Source organism: Eleutherodactylus coqui, chromosome 12 (genome assembly GCF_035609145.1).
Source record: "Eleutherodactylus coqui strain aEleCoq1 chromosome 12, aEleCoq1.hap1, whole genome shotgun sequence".
Classification (NCBI taxonomy): Eukaryota; Metazoa; Chordata; class Amphibia; order Anura; family Eleutherodactylidae; genus Eleutherodactylus; species Eleutherodactylus coqui.
Genome location: NC_089848.1, coordinates 115,669,696 through 115,689,975, shown reverse-complemented (window position 1 = coordinate 115,689,975; position 20,280 = coordinate 115,669,696). Strand labels below are relative to the sequence as shown.

General features: G+C 45.9%; 1 protein-coding gene across 1 annotated transcript; it reads left to right on the top strand.

The window, feature by feature from the left end:
* Positions 1-355: 355 nt before the first annotated feature.
* On the top strand, positions 356-8,072 carry LOC136586714 (gap junction delta-4 protein-like). Its single transcript, XM_066584891.1, has 2 exons — positions 356-548; positions 6,714-8,072. The coding sequence occupies exons 1-2, from the start codon at positions 485-487 to the stop codon at positions 7,736-7,738; spliced, it is 1,089 nt and encodes a 362-aa protein (XP_066440988.1). The 5' UTR covers positions 356-484; the 3' UTR covers positions 7,739-8,072.
* The last annotated feature ends 12,208 nt before the right edge of the window (positions 8,073-20,280 follow it).

Genomic DNA, 20,280 nt, shown 5'->3' with positions numbered 1-20,280 from the left:
TACTGTAGTTTAACTGCACTTATCAAAAATATAACTATATTTGTTAATTAAGTGGTTACATTTAAAAAGTACCAAATACATAGAACAAGTAGTGGGAAAGTGTGCTGAAAGACTTGCTCTTTATGATGATCAAAGTGTCTGATATATAGCCCATGGGAATTTATAGCTGTGTGCCATTCCATGTTGTGATCCCTTTTTCTGACAAATATTTCAGCAATTTTCACATGCTGGAATGCTCTTGTGGGGCAAGAATAGCCACAATGACTGGGATGACTCTGATCGTCTTTTGTTCTGCAGCATTTGTCACAGTAGATTGACCACAGACGTAAGAGGGACACAGGCAGAAGATGCTCAAGTGATGTCTTGGAGTCTAAAAGCAAATTTTTCATTTTTTTGTCTACAAATCTTTTCCTTAATGAACCACACTTGAGCAGAAATTGTAAATTTGAAATTGTGATTCTAGAAATTGAAAGACAGACGGACAATGGACTACTTTGACTCAATGGGACATTTCATTATCACCTTCAACTACAATGTTACGGTAATCGGTGAGTATAGTGATAGTTTAAAGATTTTTTTAAAAGGCAAATTCTGAATGTAAATCTAAGAATTTCATCAGACTGATGTTATTAAATTAGAACTTAGAAATGACCCATTGCTTGCCTCTAATAAGCCATAGCTGACATGCTTGTGCATTAAATATTTCAATGCAAAAAAAGAATGAATTTGATTTTCCATTACTTGCATGTCTGTAATCTAGAAATGTGCTAATTGTTTCAAGAATCATTTTATCATCATTAGGGCATAATTTCATTGCGTATTAGTGATTTTCATTGACGCACTCACACTAATGTTTTTTTATTGTGTTTAATACGTACATAAAAAGAACGCATCATGTTTTAGTTTACTGTGTATTACATGCTGTAGAGCCCTATTATTTTCTATGGGCGAGTAATAAACACTATACATGCATAATTGCATTGCGTATGGGCAGCATTTACACGCAGCATTGCTAAGTGTCAGAGTGAGAAATAAAAAGGAAAAAACTGCTTAACAGCGTGCGTGAGATATGCTCATGTGCAGTGCAAAATCGCTGCCCTACGCAGTGATATGCCTGATCACCACTGGCTCCACAGCGGTAAAAGGCTACATTATACACGCAACGTTTTACGCATAAGCTTGTATGAGCCGGTCCCTAGATTCCTTTTAGGGCTCCCACACACTTGCGTTTGCGTTTTTTGTTAACGCGATTGTCTATGGGACTTTCTAATGTTAAAAACGCAACGCAACTTGCGTTTTTGGTGCATTGCGTTTTTAACATTAGAAAGTCCCATTGACAATCGCGTTACCAAAAAACGCAAGTGTGTGGCAGCCCTTAGATTGTAGTTTGAAGTTTGTGCCTCATACTAGCATGTCACAATTCTATCTCATTGCATTTAGAAATGATTTTATGTTACCGCTATTGATGTTATTGATAGTGGATTATAACTCACAAACTTCTAGCACTGTTGCTATTGGTAGTGGTTACTAGTAGAGATGAGCGAACGTACTCGGATAAGCACTACTCGTCCGAGTAATGTGCTTTATCCGAGTATCGCTGTACTCGTCTTGAAAGATTCGGGGAGCGCCGCGGAGCTGCAGGGGAGAGCCGGGAGGAACGGAGGGGAGATCTTTCTCTCCCTCTCTCCCGCCCGCTCTCCCCTGCTCCCCGCCGCAACTCACCTGTCAGCAGCGGCGCTCCCCGAATCTTTCAAGACGAGCGGCGAGATACTCGGATAAAGCCAATTACTCGGACGAGTAGTGCTTATCCAAGTACGTTCACTCATCTCTAGTTACTAGCATTAGACTGGGCTCACACAAACGGGTCTGATTCTTTGTGTGGATATCCACAGCAGAAGGCCTGCAAATGATCTTGGAAACGAATTGTGTATGGTTGCATATGCGTCCAGCATGCTTTGCGGATGGACAGTGTATTGTCCGTGCAGAAAACCAAACACAAGCATGGAATTAAATGAGAAAGTAGCCCAACCCCCTTGAAACACTCTTCTATTGCTCAGGTGACCACGCCTAAGCAATAGAACGGGATGCTGCTCTTCTGGCTTGGCAGGTTTTATACCACTTTTTTTGGAAGTATAAAGCGCTTTAAAAAAAAACCAAAAAACACTTATTCTTGTTGAGGAAGAGCCCAGAAGAACAAACGGAGGTTGCAGAGAGTCTGGATGGTGTATTGCTCCCCAGAATGCATCCTGCATTGTCTCCCTACAAATTCCTGCTTTCTTTATTCTATTTGTATCTGGTCTCCTAGCAATGTCTGTATGAATCCACATCCATATGCAATGTTAATTGCGTATACACTGCAGATCAAATGCATCCATAGTGATCAATGGAACCCATATGCATGAAATCCATGGTAAAATAGAACAGGCTGCAATTTTTCTAGCGCTCGTGAAATCCGTACTTCCTGCCCGCAAGTGTAAGCGAACTGCCGAAAGTCTTTTCACCAGTTTGGACTCATAACCTTTAAAAATACAGTTAAAATTAAGACTCACATACACACATAAAAAGTAGGATATAAGGTACTTCTCACTTATTCTCGTGAGTAATGTAATCGGATTATTTGTGGACTGGTATTTTCGACCACTATATAGAATTTATCCGGTTGTATTAGGTGCCACTATCCGTTATCAGAGATCAAAAAAGAGTGACTGATCATATACCTCCCTGAGGCAAAAGAGGGTTGAAATATAATCACTAGAGATGAGCGAACGTACTTGGATAGGCACTACTCGTCCGAGTAATGTGCTTTATCCGAGTATCTCTCAGCTCGTCCTGAAAGATTCGGGGCGCTCCGCTGCTGACAGGTGAGTCGCAGCGGGGAGCGGGGAGAGCGGGCGGGAGAGAAGGAGAAAAAAGATCTCCCCTCCGCTCCTCCCGGCTCTCCCCTGCAGCTCCCCGCTCCGCAGCGCGTCCCGAATCTTTCAGGACGAGTACAGCGGTACTCGGATAAAGCACATTACTCGGACGAGTAGTGCTTATCCGAGTACGTTCGCTCATCTCTAATAATCACTCTAACGGAGGATTTAAATCTAAAGTACCGTAAATCCTACTTTTTATGTGTGTGAGTCTTAGTCTTAATTTTAACTGTATTATTAAAGGTTATGTTTTAGAGTCTAAACCGGTGAAAAGGTTTTGTCGATAAGATTTGGACTGCTCTTGCCTCAGTGAAAACATAACTGGCGAAAGTCCATGCATTTCAATGCCCATGTATTATCGTGTATCACATGCATGGATGGTGATTAACCTTACTGTTTGCATATATTTGCCATTTTTTTCCATCTGAATTTAATTGATTTTCAACATTCTATAAATGTGTAATATACAGCTGCAAGAGAAAGTGAGTGAACCCTTTAGAATTACCTGGATTTCTGCATTGATTGCAAATAAAATGTAGTCTCATTGTTATCCAAGTCACACTCGTAGACCAAATCAACCTAAGTAAACTAATGACACACAAACAGTTGATTTACACCCAGATCTTAAGCAATGCTTAATCGGCTTCATGTATCTCTATAATGAGTCTTCTGGAAGTTATTTGCCCCAAGCCATGGTTCACACTAAAACAATCTTCCCTGAGATAAAGTAATAGTAACCAGGCTGTGTGGCTTTATTTATTTGGCAGGGCACCTGTGAAGCCTATACTTCCAATCCCATCTCACTAATTGAAACCCATTTTGCCAATTAGCTCTTGAAGAAGTCATTAACATAAAGGTTCACTTACCTTTTCTCCCTGCACTATGGATGGTTACTTAATTTGTTCAATATAAGACATCAACAGTACTAGTGCTACTAGGTAGATTGTGTTTGTCTATAATTGTGACATAGATGTAAATTAGAACACATTAGTCATCACTGCAGAAATCCAGGTCATTCCAGTCATGATTATACATGTAAACAGCATCTGAAATATGACTCTATTATTGGGAATATGAAGTTATTTTTAAAGGAAGATCATAAACTTTACTAACAAACTTTGTGTGAAGTTGACCAACTTTAATGTCATTAAGAGCCGTCAGAATGGTCAGAAATCTACTTGCAAAACCAACTAGATGTATATGTAGGTTCTACAGAAAGACATATTCCACTATATAGAGGTTCCACTTTAGAGTAGCTCGCATATCTTCCCATAAAATGCACTAAAATAAAAGATAAATACTCAGGACAGCGCTTCAGGAAATAAAAATCCAAATAATAAACAATGAGACCGAAAGATGGACTTACCTTTGTGAATAGCTAGACCCAAGGGAATGGGGCTAGTTGTCACATCCGTAGTCCTTGTAAGCATTTTGTGTGTGGCCTCTTATGCCAAATGAAGAAAATAGAAAAAAAATAGTAAAACTAGTTTGTACAGCGCCTCACAAGTCAATGTTGTAAACTTTTGAATATTCAAAAATAATATGAAAGGACTTGCCGGGTGGGGTCCTATACATAGTCCCCTACCTGCACCTTGAAGCCCTGGTTTGCCTTTATGATAAATGAATGATGCTCCTCTGAACCCGTCTGTATCTTGTGGTTCCAAGAGAGTCGCTAGGAGATATATCCCCACTATAATAGTGGGCATAAGACTTAGGCAACAAAATTACAAGTGGGCACATCCTGCCATATAAATATGACATGAGAACACTATCTAATGTTCACATTTATTTATGTGCAGCTTATTTCTTTTTTTTTTTTATCAACAAATGCAGGGAATATTCTAAAATAAAAAAAAAAGACGCTATAGTCGCTACTCCATTACTTGCCATTCCAGCACCATCGATCTGGTCCTCCCTGCCAGTATTGGTTTACATGGCTGCAGTAGTAATGTGCTTGTATACCCACATAACTGATACAGCCATTCACTGGCATGAGACAGCTGTTGCATCTAAATGGAATGCACTGGATCCACAACCAGGAATACTACCGCCAATGCACACCCAACAGTGGTAAACAATAAAGACAACTGCAACAAGGGAAATGCTGTCCCTAAAGAACCTACCCAGGGAATGGACCTGCCTATACGCAGGTAACCCACCCTGAAAAGGGTGAACCTGACCACATACCGAGGCCACTAGCTGACCCTACATGGGATAGAATACCACAGCAAACAAGATGTAACAGATATAAACCACTGTACTTAGCATAGACTTAGGTAAATAGGAAACCAGCTCCAAGCTCTGGCTTCCTCCACAGCCACAGACTGAAAAGAAGGATTGGGATAGGAAAACCTGTACACACGCTAAACAGCACACCAAATAGAAATTGAATTGCGAACTGGACTCACGGGCAGACATACGCAATGACTGACAAACGCCCAAAACACTCACCTAGCATACCTGCACGCATAAACCGATGGAACAGATACGGTATGAGGTATTGGTTTATATTTTTGCCAAGACACTTAAGTCCACGAGCACATGACAAGGGTCCTCGTGGTCTTGTGGGTGTGCAGCAGACTGCTGGCGATTGGCTGGCTGAACGCTACACTCAGCCAGCACAATTATCCCACACCTGTGGTAGTTTGCTCCTGGGGCCTCATAGAACTACAGGTCCCATCAGAACAACCTAACAACAGCTATGTGTTTGCAAAGTTGTTTTTTTATTTTTTTTATTCATTGAAGCAATATAAGATTGGTTGCAAATGCATATATAGGTTTTAGGGATCTCACTATGGCTTGGGACCAGTGTTTTACTAATGGTGAAGGGATGCAGTGTAGGGAACATTGTCTCTTCCTGTAGTTATCATACAAAAAATACCATCATACACCTTAGATGATAATCAGCTGAATATACATGTATCCTCAATAGGAATAGGGGAATAAGTGGCTACTAGACACCTCTGGCAGCAGCTTACCTCGCATCAGAATAAAAGATAGGACATGGTAAAAGCCAACATGCCCGCTACTTCTTACCCCCCACATCTGCCATTGGAGGAGATTTGTTGGCTCCCATACATACTAGAGGGTTGAGTGGAACCATTGACGTCATCAGGTTTGGACGACGTTTATAAAATATGCATGGGCAACTTTATTACTGTGTAATGGATTGTAATAAACTAAGTAAAATGCCTATTGCAAATCAGTGCTTTCTCTACTAACACACGCTGCCTCTTTAAATGCTCAAATAGCTCCCTCTCTCATCCCCTCCCACCGTCTACCCAAAATGGCGCCTCCATCCAGGAATGCAACCGAGATAAGAACTCTGCTCCTGGAGGAAGAGATCCATATGAGGACAATAGCCAATCAGCTACAGATTCGTACTTCATGACATACTAACTATGCATACCGCCTATAAAACCCTGTGCAACTTGATTAGAATAAAGAAGTTTCATTCAGCTGAACAGCAGGCTTCAGAGCGATTCTTCCGTGCATGCACAGGTCGCAGGCCTTACACCATTTAATCAGAAAGGGTCAAACATTCCTACTGATTACGCCGTGGACCCAAAATAATCCACGACAACTGTGCCTATCAGGCAAGATAGAATGCAATCATGACACAATGGGTGGTAGATGTTACTGATGACTGCAAAGGCCTAAGAAGCTTCAAGTGGGACAACCGGAAATAAAGGAGCTCTAGTTCCATTTTTGCTACACCATCCTATGTTGCCTATACTTTGGTCATTTTCCATGTGACTCTACCATTCAAATTAACTAATGTTTCTGTTTTTGTGTTTTTAGGTAAAATCTGGCTGACACTGATGATCCTTCTAAGAATGGTGATGGTTGTGCTTGCTGGATACCCACTCTATCAAGATGAACAGGAACAATTCATCTGCAACACCCTACAGCCAGGTTGTTCCAATGTGTGCTATGATATATTCTCTCCCGTGTCCCACATGAGATATTGGCTTGTTCAAACGCTCATAGTGTTCTTACCCTATGCTTTATTCAGTGTCCACGTTTTCCATAAGGTCATGACGTATATTGCAACATCAAATGACAACTGTCGAAAAAGTAACTCCTCCACATATCATGGTACGGGTATACAACTGGAAATACCGGATTTCTCAGGAGCCTATCTTGTACACGTGGTGCTGAAAATTTTATTAGAACTTGGCTTTGTTATTGGTCAATACTTTCTTTTTGGGATCTTAGTTCCAAGTAGATTTAGCTGCACTCAGGCACCATGCACCAGTAATGTTGATTGCTATATCTCAAGACCAACAGAAAAGTCCATAATGATGATTTTTATATGGTGCATGGAAGTCATTTGTCTGATTCTGAGTTTGGTGGACTTAATTTGTGCATTTCATAGACGAAGACACTCCGAGAAGATCAAGAAGCAGCTTCTGTTTCTTGAAAATGATTCTCTAAAAGGTGGTTGTTCAGAAATCTCTCCAAATACAAAGCTAGCTGTGGCCTCAGAGCAGATGGTTATTTACCCCAACTGCCCATCCCAAAACTTTGATAAAACAGATGAGCAAATCAAAGGTGACACCCATTCTCTGCCTTCATGTGAGGAAACGGCTTCATTTCAGACTGACAGCTCTCGTCAAGACAAGTCCAACATCAATACAAACAGCAATAAAACCTGCTTATGGCAAGTGAACATGATATCAAGTGGAAATAATACGTTTGGAAATGATCATGTAATTACCCACAGGCAAGCAAAGAAAGAATACTGCAGTAATCCTAGTCTGCTGGAGGTATCACAGTTTGTCCAAAGCACTGGTACAAAAAGCAAAAAATCTGAGTGGGTTTGACATATCCAAACATACAATATTTCTTGTTGTATATTGAAAAGCAAAACCTCTTTAGATGCTATTCTTTGATCTGCAGCTTCATTGTATCTCACACATGCTATTAGATTAAGGCCTCCTTCCCACAAACGGATTTCCGCCGCGTAATTCGCGGCAGAAATCCGCTGCGTTGCTCGCAGCTATTAGGTTCTATTGAACCTAATAGCTCAGTGCTCACGGTGCGGAATTCCGCACCATGAATTCACCCGTCCTCACCCGCGGCATGCTCTATTTGCCGCGGGTGTATGCGCGGACGGCTTCCATTGCAGTCAATGGAAGCCGTCCGTTCACGCTATCTTCCGCTGTAGCACAGCAGAAGATAGCGTGAAAACGCTTCCCCGCCAACCGGCGCCGCGTCATGTGACGCGGTGGGCATGTCACATGACGCGGCGGAGGTGGGCGGGGAAGCGTCATGCGGGAGCGAGGACGCCGGATCTGCAGGCAAGTATGGGGTCTCCTGGGGAGCGCCGTGACGGGCTCCGCCGCGGAAATTTGCGGCGGAGCCCGGCACGGCCATGTGCAGCAGGTCTAATTGAAATACTGAAGATTGCCTACATGAGTCAGTTGTCTATTAGAGATGAGCGAACGTACTCGGTAAGGCCGATTTCGCAATCGAGCACCGCAATTTTCGAGCACTTCACTACTCGGGTGAAAAGTACTCGGGGGCGCGGCGGGGGGGGGGAGGCATGGCGTGGTGGAGCGGGGGGTAGCAGCACGGAACAGGTGGGAGCTCTCTCTCTCCCTCTCCCCCCCACTCCCCTCTGCAACCCCCCGCTCACCCACAGCGCTCCCGAGTACTTTTCACCCGAGTAGTGAAGTACTTGAAAATCGCGGTGCTCGATTGCGGAATTGGCCTTACCGAGTACGTTCGCTCATCTCTATTGTCAATCTATTTTTGAGGCCTTGTTTACACAATAAAGTTTTGGCCTATTTTGATATATTTTGTTATTCAACCAAAATTAGATCAACTATATAATTTCTTGAGGAGTAGGGTTGAGGAATACCAATGTATCATCTAAGGCTGGATTCATACTTGACTGAAATCCCGCAGAAATCTTGCGAAATTGACCCCACGGAAATACCGCAAGATTTCTGCGGAGAAATGCAGCTTCAAAACTCGCGGATTTTGGAGCGGCTTTGCCACCTGCATTCCGCTGTGGCCATCTCACCCCATACAGAGGAGAGAGGCTGCCGCGGAAATGGGGAAAGAATTTACACGCGGCGTTTTTCAATTTCAGCACGGCTTGGCTGCAGTGTGTGGACGAGATTTTTGCAAATGTCGTCTACTTTGCTGGCTAATTTCGGGATTAAAGCTGCGGGCAGAATGTCTATGCAGAAAGTCCGCACGGACATTCCGTGGCAATTACGTCCCCTGTGAACCCAGCCTTAGGGCTCATGTCCACGGGCAAAATATGATTTAAGATCCGCAGCGGATCTCCCGCATGCGGATCCGCATCCCATAGGGATGCATTGACCACCCGCGGGTAGATAAATACCCGCGGATCGTCAATAAAAGGGATTTTTAAAAAAATGGAGCATGGAAAAATCTGGACCATGCTCCATTTTCGTGCGGGTCTCCCGCGGGGACGGCTCCCGCGGGCTTCTATTGAAGCCTATGGAAGCCGTCCGGATCCGCGGGAGACCTAAAATAGGAATTTAAAGTATTTACCATCCGTAGCGGACCGGGAAGGTCTCCTCTTCCTCACGGCCGCATCTTCCTTGCTTCGGCTCGGCGGATGTGCCCGGCGCATGCGCGCGGCACGTCGACGACGTGCCGGCGACGTGCCGCCGGCGTCAGGAATTCATCCGCCGGCCGAAAATGAAGATCCGGCCGTGAGGAACAGCTGACCTTCCCCGCCCGCGCCGGATGGGTAAATGCTTTTAAATTGCTATTTTCGGCGCTCATGTCCGCGGGGCAGGAGGGACCCGCTGCAGATTCTCCATTGAGAATCTGCAGCGGATCTGATTTTCCCCGTGGACATGAGGCCTTAGCCTTTCTGCTGTTCCCCAGTTAACGAGCCATAAGCACCTGCCAGGACCCACTGCAGGAGGGTGGAGGGGTTGTCCACTGCTGTCTGCTTCATTATTGATTGCGTTTTATGTTCTGTATAGTTTAAGTCCTGCCAACACACCATTGTAAGTTAAGGTAACTTTACATTAAACAGCTATCATTGAGTCGTTTGTTTGCTTTTACACAGAGCACTTGTTCATTATTTAAACTTCACAATGGAATGTCTCACCTTGCTACTGTTCTCAACTCATATGTATCCTGTGTGGACTGGCAGGGAAATACTTAGGTCCCACCACTCGGTCAAAATGGTTACACTTGTCTTCAAGAAAATATATTTGTAGAGGAATCTGGACGCATCAATAGTAAGTATTTTCCACTGCTTTATTCAATTTCTGTGCTCAATGAAACATAGAAAGACGCATTTCGATTCTGTCGAGTCTTGTTCACTTCTGATAAGAAAAGTCAACTCCTGTGCACATACGTACTAAAACTCATAAAAACTAGGTGTTCATTAACCCCTTAATTACTTTAACTAAATCAGTGCTGATTCCTTCCTCATAGAAAAAGCCACAGACCCATTAGCATGATGCTATGTATCGAATCTGTTGAATTGTTCAACCACTTGTTACTCAAAGATATATATGAAATCTATGTAGTCACATATTCTGGAAACATTCAATTGAAATACACATAACTATCATGAACTACTGTGCGCTATATTACTGCACTAATCTTATATCACATGTAGTTCAATATACTGTATTGATAAACGTATCACATATGTATAATCATTAAACAATAACATAAAATATATCCAATCTCCCAGATCTTATTCACAAAAATAACAAATATTACAGTAATAATAAAAAAAAATATATATATATTTCATTATAAAACAACAAAACAAAAGAGAATATCATAAATTCAAAATTACCACAGTCTACAATATACCTCAGACAAACTATTAGCAAAAAAAAAAAAAGAATATTTCTCTCATTTCCTTTTAATATATGTATTAGAGATGAGCGAGCACCAAAATGCTCGGGTGCTCGTTGCTCGAGTCGAACTTTCTGCGATGCTCGAGGGTTCGTTTCGAGTAACGAACCCCATTGAAGTCAATGGGCGACTCGAGCATTTTTGTATATGACTGGTGCTCCGCTTAGGTTTTCACTTGTGAAAATCTGGAAAACCTACGAAAGTGATGGAAACGACACAGAAACGGATAGGGCAGGCGAGGGGCTACATGCAGGGCTGCATCTCAGGCTACCAGGTCTCACTATTAAGCCACAATAGCGGCAAGAGTGTGCCCCCCCCCCCTAACAGTTTTTACTTCGGACAAACCCTCATTAGCAAGGCACACCTTAGCTAAACACCACACTACCTGCAACCAAGCAAAATCACTGCAGGCGGGTCACACCTCTGCCTCTTCTCCTGGGTTACATGCTGCCCAACCCCCCGCACGACCCAGCGTCCACAGCGCACACAAAAGTGTCCCTGCGCAGCCTTCAGCTGCCCTCATGCCACACGCTCGCTTCATAGTCACACCACCCTCATGTCTATTTCCAAGTGCTTCTGCCATGAGGAGGAACCGGAGGTACACACTGCAGAGGGTTGGCAGGGCCAGGTAGCGACCTTCTGTAAAAAGGGGGGCGACAGCCCACAATGCAGTTCAGAATCAATGAGAAACTGACGTTCGATCTTTATTCCAATAAAGTGCCAACCTCCGTCAGGAGCTGCAAACGTGGGCATGAGTTACATAGCTATTGGGAATCCATGTGCCCACACAGTATTCATTCTGTCTAGGTGTCGGATAGCTCAATCGACACCGCAAGGGGAAAGCCATTTGCACTCTGCCCCCTACCCAAGTCAGTCAGTGCCTTTGTGCCAGACAGGTAAATCACCGCAATGGGAAGTCTGTGTGCACCCACAGCATAGGTGGGTCCTAGGCGACACAAGACATGAACCATGAAGAAATCAGAGTGCCCAAACATGGCAGACTTTCACTGCGCCAAGGACATAGGCCTCTGCACAAACCCTCAGCAATCGAGGGCATGAAGCGGACTTCGATGCTAGTTCAGCTGCAAAAGGTCTCAGTAAATCACTTACGTTTTCTTTCACCGCTCCAATGACTGGATTACCCAGGAAAATGTTCCACAGGCCCAACTTGGCGTACTTGCAGTTCCCCCGGACGTAGGCCTCGGCCAACAGCTTCAGCTATCGTAGGCATGAAGTGGACTTCGATACTAGTTCATCTGCGACAGGCTCATTAAATCAGTTACATTTGCTTTCACCGCTCCAATGACTGGATTAGCAGGAAAAAGTTCCACAGGCCCAACCTGGCGCAGTTGCAGTTTCCCCGGGACCTAGGAATCGGCCAACAGCTCCAGCAATCGTAGGCATGAAGCGGACTTCGATGCTAGTTCATCTGCGACTGGCTCATTAAATCAGTTACATTTTCTTTCACCACTCCAATGACTGGATTAGCCAGGAAAAAGTTCCACAGGCCCAACCTGGCGTACTTGCAGTTTCCCCGGGACCTAGGCCTCGGCCAACAGCTTCAGCAATCGTAGGCATGAAGCGGACCCCGATGCTAGCACAGCATTGAACGTCTCATTAATGCAGTAACGCTCCTCTTCTTTTGCCCAAACCAGTGTATCAGACAACTGTGGTAACACAACAGCAAATGCATGATGCCCAGTGCTGATCCCCTGACCCCAAGCAGGAGGAGGAGGTGGCCTTACAAGGCCAAAAAACCATGACCAGGACCCGCTGTAGCCTGTGTGGGAAGTATGTGAGCGGGCCCTTGGTCAGGCTCGGTCCCAGCAAACACACTGTGTGACCCAAGGTGCCGCGAGTTACATAGCAATGGGCAATCCGGGTCCCCTCACACTATTCATTCTGTGTTGGTGTCAGATAGCTCAATCGACACCGCAAGGGGAAAGCCATCTGCACTCTGCACCCTACCCAAGTCAATCAGTGACTTTGTGCCTAACAGGTAAAACATCGCAATGGGAAGTCTTTGTGCACCCACAGCATAGGCGAGCAAAAGGAACCCCCAAAAAAGTAAAAAAAACATGAAGAAATTACAGTGCCCAAACATGGCAGACTTTCACTCCGCCGAGGACATAGGCCACTGCACACACTCTCAGCAAACGCGGGCATAGAGCGGACTCCGGTGCTAGTACAACTGTGAACGTCACATTTAGCCAGTAACGCTCCTCTTCAGTGGCCCAAACGAGTTTCACAGATAACTCAGGTAACACGAGAGAAAATACATATTGGCCTCGGCCCACATTTCATGCCCTAGTCAGTGAGTGTTTTTGGGCCTGATCGGTAAAACACTGCGATGGGAAGTCTGTGTGCACCCATAGTATAAACAGACCCCTGTAACATTCCAGTAGAAAAGGTATAAGCAGACCCCAGTAACATTTCGGTTGCATTAGTATAAGCAGACCCCAGTACCATTTCTTTAGTAGAAGTATAGGCAGACCCCTGTAACATTTAGGTGGCAGCAGTATAGGCAGACTCCTGTAACATTCTTGTAGCAGAAGTATAGGCAGACACCTGTAACATTTTTGTAGCAGCAGTATAGGCAGACCCCAGTAACATTCTTGTAGCAGCAGTATAGGCAGACCCCTGTAACATTTAAGTGGCAGTAGTATAGGCAGACCCCAGTAACATTCTTGTAGCAGCAGTATAGGCAGACCCCTGTAACATTTAAGTGGCAGTAGTATAGGCAGACCCCTGTAACATTTACGTGGCAGAAGTATAGGCAGACCCTAGTAACATTCTTGTAGCAGCAGTATAGGCAGACCCCTGTAACAGTTACGTGGCAGTATAGGCAGACCCCTGTAACATTTAAGCGGCAGCAGTATAGGCAGACCCCTGTAACAGTTACGTGGCAGAAGTATAGGCAGACCCCTGTAACATTTATGTGGCAGCAGTATAGGCAGACCCCAGTAACATTCCTATAGCAGCAGTATGGGCAGACCCCTGTAACATTTATGTGGCAGCAGTATAGGCAGACCCCTGTAACATTCTTGTAGCAGAAGTATAGGCAGACCCCTGTAACATTTTTGTAGCAGCAGTATAGGCAGACCCCTGTAACATTTATGTGGCAGAAGTATAGGCAGACCCCTGTAACATTTACGTGGCAGCAGTATAGGTAGACCCCAGTAACATTCCTATAGCAGCAGTATGGGCAGACCCCTGTAACATTTACGTGGCAGCAGTATAGGCAGACCCCTGTAACATTCTTGTAGCAGAAGTATAGACAGACCCCTGTAACATTTTTGTAGCAGCAGTATAGGCAGACCCCTGTAACATTTTTGAAGCAGCAGTATAGGCAGACCCCTGTAACATTTAAGTAGCAGCAGAAGTAGAGGCAGACCCCTGTAACATTTAAAGGGGTTGTCCCGCGCCGAAATGTTTTTGTTTTTTTCAATAGCCCCCCCGTTCGGCGCGAGACAAACCCGATGCAGGGGTTTAAAAAAGAAACCGGATAGTACTTACCCGAATCCCTGCGCTCCGGTGACTTCTTACTTACCTTGCGAAGATGGCCGCCGGGATCTTCACCCTCGGTGGACCGCAGGTCTTCTGTGCGGTCCATTGCCGATTCCAGCCTCCTGATTGGCTGGAATCGGCACATGTGACGGGGCGGAGCTACGAGAAGCCGCTCTCTGGCACGAGCGGCCCCATTCAGAAGGGAGAAGACCGGACTGCGCAAGCGAGTCTAATCGGGCGATTAGACGCTGAAAATTAGACGGCACCATGGAGACGAGGACGCTAGCAACGGAGCAGGTAAGTGAATAACTTCTGTTTGGCTCATATTTAATGCACGATGTATATTACAAAGTGCATTAATATGGCCATACAGAAGTGTATACCCCAACTTTGTTTCGTGGGACAACCCCTTTAATGGGCAGCAGGATAGGCAGACCCCAGAAATATTCCTTTAGCAGCAGTATAGGCGGACCCCTGTAACATTTTTGTAGCAGCAGTGTAGGCAGACCCCTATAACATTTAAGTGGCAGCACTATAGGCAGACCGCTGTAGCATTTAAGTGGCCGAAATATAGGCAGACCCCTGTAACATTTATGTGGCAAAAGTATCGGCAGACCCCTGTAACATTCTTGTAGCAGCAGTATAGGCAGACCCCTGCAACATTTTGTGTGGCAGCAGTATAGGCAGACCCCTGTAACATTCTTGTAGCAGAAGTATAGGCAGACCCCTGTAACATTAACGTGGCAGCAGTATAGGCAGACCTCTGTAACATTCTTGTAGCAGAAGTATAGGCAGACCCCTGTAACATTAACGTGGCAGCAGTATAGGCAGACCTCTGTAACATTTATGTGGCAGCAGTATAGGCAGACCCCTGTAACATTCTTGTAGCAGCAGTATAGGCAGACCCCTGTAACATTCTTGTAGCAGCAGTATAGGCAGACCCCTGTAACATTTACGTGGCAGAAGTATGGCCAGTGCCCTGTAACATTTAAGTAGCAGTAGTATAAGCAGACCCCAGTAACATTCCTGTAGCAGCAGTATAGGCAGACCCCTGTAACATTTACGTGGCAGCAGTATAGGCAGACCCCTGTAACATTTACGTGGCAGCAGTATAGGCAGACCCCTGTAACATTTACGTGGCAGCAGTATAGGCAGACCCCTGTAACATTTAGGTAGCAGCAGTACAGGCAGACCCCTGTAACATTTACGTGGCAGAAGTATAGACAGACCCTGTAACATTTAAGGGGCAGCAGTATAGGCAGACCCCTGTAACATTTACGTGGCAGCAGTATAGGCAGACCCCTGTAACATTTTTGTAGCAGCAGTATAGGCAGACCCCTGTAACATTTTTCGTGGCAGCAGTATAGGCAGACCCCTGTAACATTCTTGCAGCAGAAGTATAGGCAGACCCCTGTAAAATTTACGTGGCAGAAGTATGGCCAGACCCCTGTAACATTCTAGTAGCAGTAGTATAAGCAGACCCCAGTAACATTCCTGTAGCAGCAGTATAGGCAGACCCCTGTAACATTTACGTGGCAGCAGTATAGGCAGACCCCTGTAACATCTATGTGGCAGCAGTATAGGCAGACCCCTGTAACATTTATGTGGCAGCAGTATAGGCAGACCCCTGTAACATTCTTGTAGCAGCAGTATAGGCAGACCCCTGTAACATTCTTGTAGCAGCAGTATAGGCAGACCCCTGTAACATTTACGTGGCAGCAGTATAGGCAGACCCCTGTAACATTTAGGTAGCAGCAGTACAGGCAGACCCCTGTAACATTTACGTGGCAGAAGTATAGACAGACCCTGTAACATTTAAGGGGCAGCAGTATAGGCAGACCTCTGTAACATTTACGTGGCAGCAGCATAGGCAGACCCCTGCAGCATTCTTGTAGCAGAAGTATAGGCAGACCCCTGTAACATTAACGTGGCAGCAGTATAGGCAGACCTCTGTAACATTCTTGTAGCAGAAGTATAGGCAGACCCCTGCAACATTAACGTGGCAGCAGTATAGGTAGACCCCTGTAACATTTACGTGGCAGCAGTATAGGCAGATCCCTGTAACATTCTTGTAGCAGAAGTATAGGCAGACCCCTGTAACATTAATGTGGCAGCAGTATATGCAGACCTCTGTAACATTCTTGTAGCAGAAGTATAGGCAGACCCCTGCAACATTTAAGTGGCAGCAGTATAGGCAGACCCCAGTAACATACTTGCAGCAGTGTGAGGGTATATATATATATTGCCATATGTTCTTTATACTTTTATACCTATATGCAAGGTCTATCCAATTCCAAATGAGAAAAAACTTATATGTCGCCTTACATCAGATATTCCAAGGCTTTGCAAGGCTGAGAGATGTTCTAGAAATTCAGAGATGATACCGAACCAGACATGAAGGACGCGTGTACTTGGCCGTTTTCCCAGAAGCAAGATATCAAGATGTTCCACTATGTACATAACTTTCACTGTGCCAGGCCGGAAATCCGGACTTCCCATATATGGAGAATGCATGCTTGGCCGTTTTCTTAGAATTGAGTGGGTGATTCTTTGCACTGGAGTTAATTGAATACGTGATTTTCTGTACATAAGCCAGAGGCGCCAATATCAAGATAATGACTGTTATATGATTTTCAGTGTCTCAGGCCGGAAATCCGGACTGCCCATATATGGTTATGAGCCCATCACCCCCTGATGGTGATGGGACAAAGGGTATAAGATCTCATGTAATCTGTAATAAAGCACAGCCGAGAGCCATGTCCCGTGTGAGAAACTATACCAGACCTCCGTGTGGTGTTTTCTTCTTATCGCCGGCAGCGGGCAAGTGGGGTGGGCCTGATTGGTGCTGTACTTAGAATTTTATTACCCTGATAGCAGCAGTATAGGCAGACCGCTGTAACATTTACGTGGCAGCAGTATAGGCCGACCCCTGTAACATTAACGTGGCAGCAGTATAGGCAGACCCCTGTAACATTCTTGTAGCAGAAGTATAGGCAGACCCCTGTAACATTAACGTGGCAGAAGTATAGGCAGACCCCTGTAACATTTAAGTGGCAGCAGAATAGGCAGACCCCAGTAACATTCTTGTAGCAGCAGTATAGGCAGACCCCTGTAGCATTTACGTGGCAGCAGTATAGGCAGACCCCTGTAACATTTACGTGGCAGAAGTATAGGCAGACCCCTGTAACATTTAGGTAGCAGCAGTATAGGCAGACCCCTGTAACATTCTTGTAGCAGCAGTATTGGCAGACCCCTGTAACATTTACCTGGCAGCAGTATAGGCAGGCCCCTGTTACATTTATGTGGCAAAAGTATAGGCAGACCCCTGTAACATTTACGTGGCAGAAGTATAGGCAGACCCCTGTAACATTTAGGTGGCAGCAGTATAGGCAGACACCAGTAACATTCTTGTAGCAGCAGTAGAGGCAGACCCCTGTAACATTTTTGTAGCAGCAGTATAGGCAGACCCCTGTAACATTTAAGTGGCAGCAGTATAAGCAGACCCTAGTAACATTCCTGTAGCAGCAGTATAGGCAGACCCCTGTAACATTTACTTGGCAGCAGTATAGGCAGACCCCTGTAGCGTTCTTGTAGCAGAAGTATAGGCAGACCCCTGTAACATTTTCGTGGCAGCAGTATAGGCAGGCCCCTGTAACATTCTTGTAGCAGAAGTATAGGCAAGCAGACCCCAGTAAAATTTCTGTAGTAATAGTATAGGCCAACCTCTGAAACATTGGCGTACCATGAGCTTAGGCGAAGGCTGGAAAAATTAGTTGGATAGGAGTGTAGGCGTGGGCCCGAAAAATAAGTGTACCAAGAGTACAAGTGTACCTCTGAAAAATGTATCAACCCAGAGGGCAGGTGAAGCCCATAAATATTTTTTGAAAGATACAGCTCACTGTTGCTTAATTTGTAACAGAGCTTGTAGGCAGGCCTGTTGAGAAAATTGGTTCATGTTAAAGTATTAATACTTTTGAAACTTTGAAAAATTGTAAAAACATTGGTAGATGAGCCTTTTGGGCCGCAGAAAAATTGGCCGTTCAGCGCGATGATATGTTGTTTCTGGAGGAGGAGTAGCAGGAGGAGGACTAATGTCAGAGACAGACTGACAAAGCTAAATGCCCCTTTTTTCCGGTGATAGAGAAGAGTGCTTTTATCTGCAGTTGCAGCGATAAGAATCTTTAGGTTCCGCTGCTCTCCGCCGGTGGAGAAAAGAAGTCTTGCTGGGGAGCCATAAAGCTGGCAGAGGCCTTGGAGAGTGTTCCCCTGCCTACGGTGAACATGCTGCCTGATCTCCGCGCCTCCCCTGCTACTTGGCCCTTGGAACTGCGCCTTCTGCCGCTAGTGCTGTCAGATGGGAAGTTTAGCATCACTTTGTCCACCAGGGCCCTGTGGTATTGCATCACTCTCGTACCCCTTTCCTCTACGGGAATGAGAGTGGAAAGGTTGAAAATTTCTCCTTGTACCGTGGGTAGAGAAGGGTGTACACCAAGTAATCCGTGCTGGCCAGAATGCGTCTAACGCGAGGGGCACGAGAAAGGCAGCCTAACATGAAGTCAGCCATGTGTGCCAGGGTGCCAGTACGTAAGACATGGCTGTCCTCACTAGGAAGATAACTTTCAGGCTCCTCCTTCTCCTTCTCCTCCTCCACAGGCCATACACGCTGAACAGATGAGAGGCAAGCAGCATGGGAACCCTCTGCAGTGTGCCCAGCTGTCTCTTCCCCCTCCTCCGCCTCCTCCTCCAAAACGCACTGAGATATAGACAGGAGGGTGGTCTGGCTATCAAGCGACATACTGTTATCCCCCATCTCCTGTTCCAACCGCAAAGCATCAGCCTTTATGCCTTGCAGCGAACTCCTCAGCAGGCATAGCAGTGGGATGGTTACGCTAATGATTGCAGCGTCGCCGCTCACCATCTGGGTAGACTCCTCAAAGTTTCTGAGAACCTGGCAGATGTTTGCCATCCAGACCCAGTCCTCGGTAAAGAATTGGGGAAGCTGACTAGCACTACGCCGCCCATGTTGGAGTTGGTATTTCACTATTGCTCTACGCTGCTCATAGAGCCTGGCCAACATGTGCAGTGTAGAATTCCACCATGTGGGCACGTCGCACAGCAGTCGGTGCTCTGGCAGATTAAACCGATGTTGCAGGGTCCTCAGGGTGGCAGCGTCTGCGGTGGACTTGCGGAAATGTGCGCAGACGCGGCGCACCTTGCCGAGCAGGTCAGACAAGTGCGGGTAGTTTTTCAGAAACCGCTGAACCACCAGATTGGAGACGTGGGCCAGGCATGGCATGTGTGTGAGGCTGCCGAGCTGCAGAGCCGCCACCAGGTTACGGGCGTTGTCACACATGACCATGCCAGGTTGGAGGCTCAGCGGCGAAAGCCAGAGGTCGGTCTGCTCTGTCAGACCCTGCAACAGTTCAGGGGCCGCGTGCCTCTTGTAACCTAGGCTGAGTAGTTTCAGCACGGCCTGCTGACGCTTGCCCACCGCTGTGCTGCTGCACCACACCGACTGCTGGCGCCGTGCTGCTCACATTTCTTAATTGAGAGGTAGAGGTTGCGTAGCAGGAGGGGGAGGGAGACCGCCGCAGATACCAGAACCGAGGAAGGACCCGCTATTCTGGGTGTGAGTAGGACGTGTACGGTCCCAGGCTCGGACTTGGTCCCAGCCTCCACCAAATTCACCCAATGTGCCGTCAGGGAGATATAGTGGCCCTGCCCACCAGTACTTGTCCACGTGTCCATGGTTAAGTGGACCTTCCCAGTAACCCCGTTGGTGAGGGCACGATTGATGTTGCGGGAGATGTGCTGGTGTAGGGCAGGGATGGCACATCGGGAAAAATAGTGGCGACTGGGGACCGAGTAGCGTGGGACCGCCGTCGCCATCATGTTTTTGAAAGCCTCCGTTTCCACAAGCCTGTACGGCAGCATCTCCAGGCTGATCAATTTGGCAAAGTGCACTTTTAAAGCTTGAGTGTGCAGGTGCATG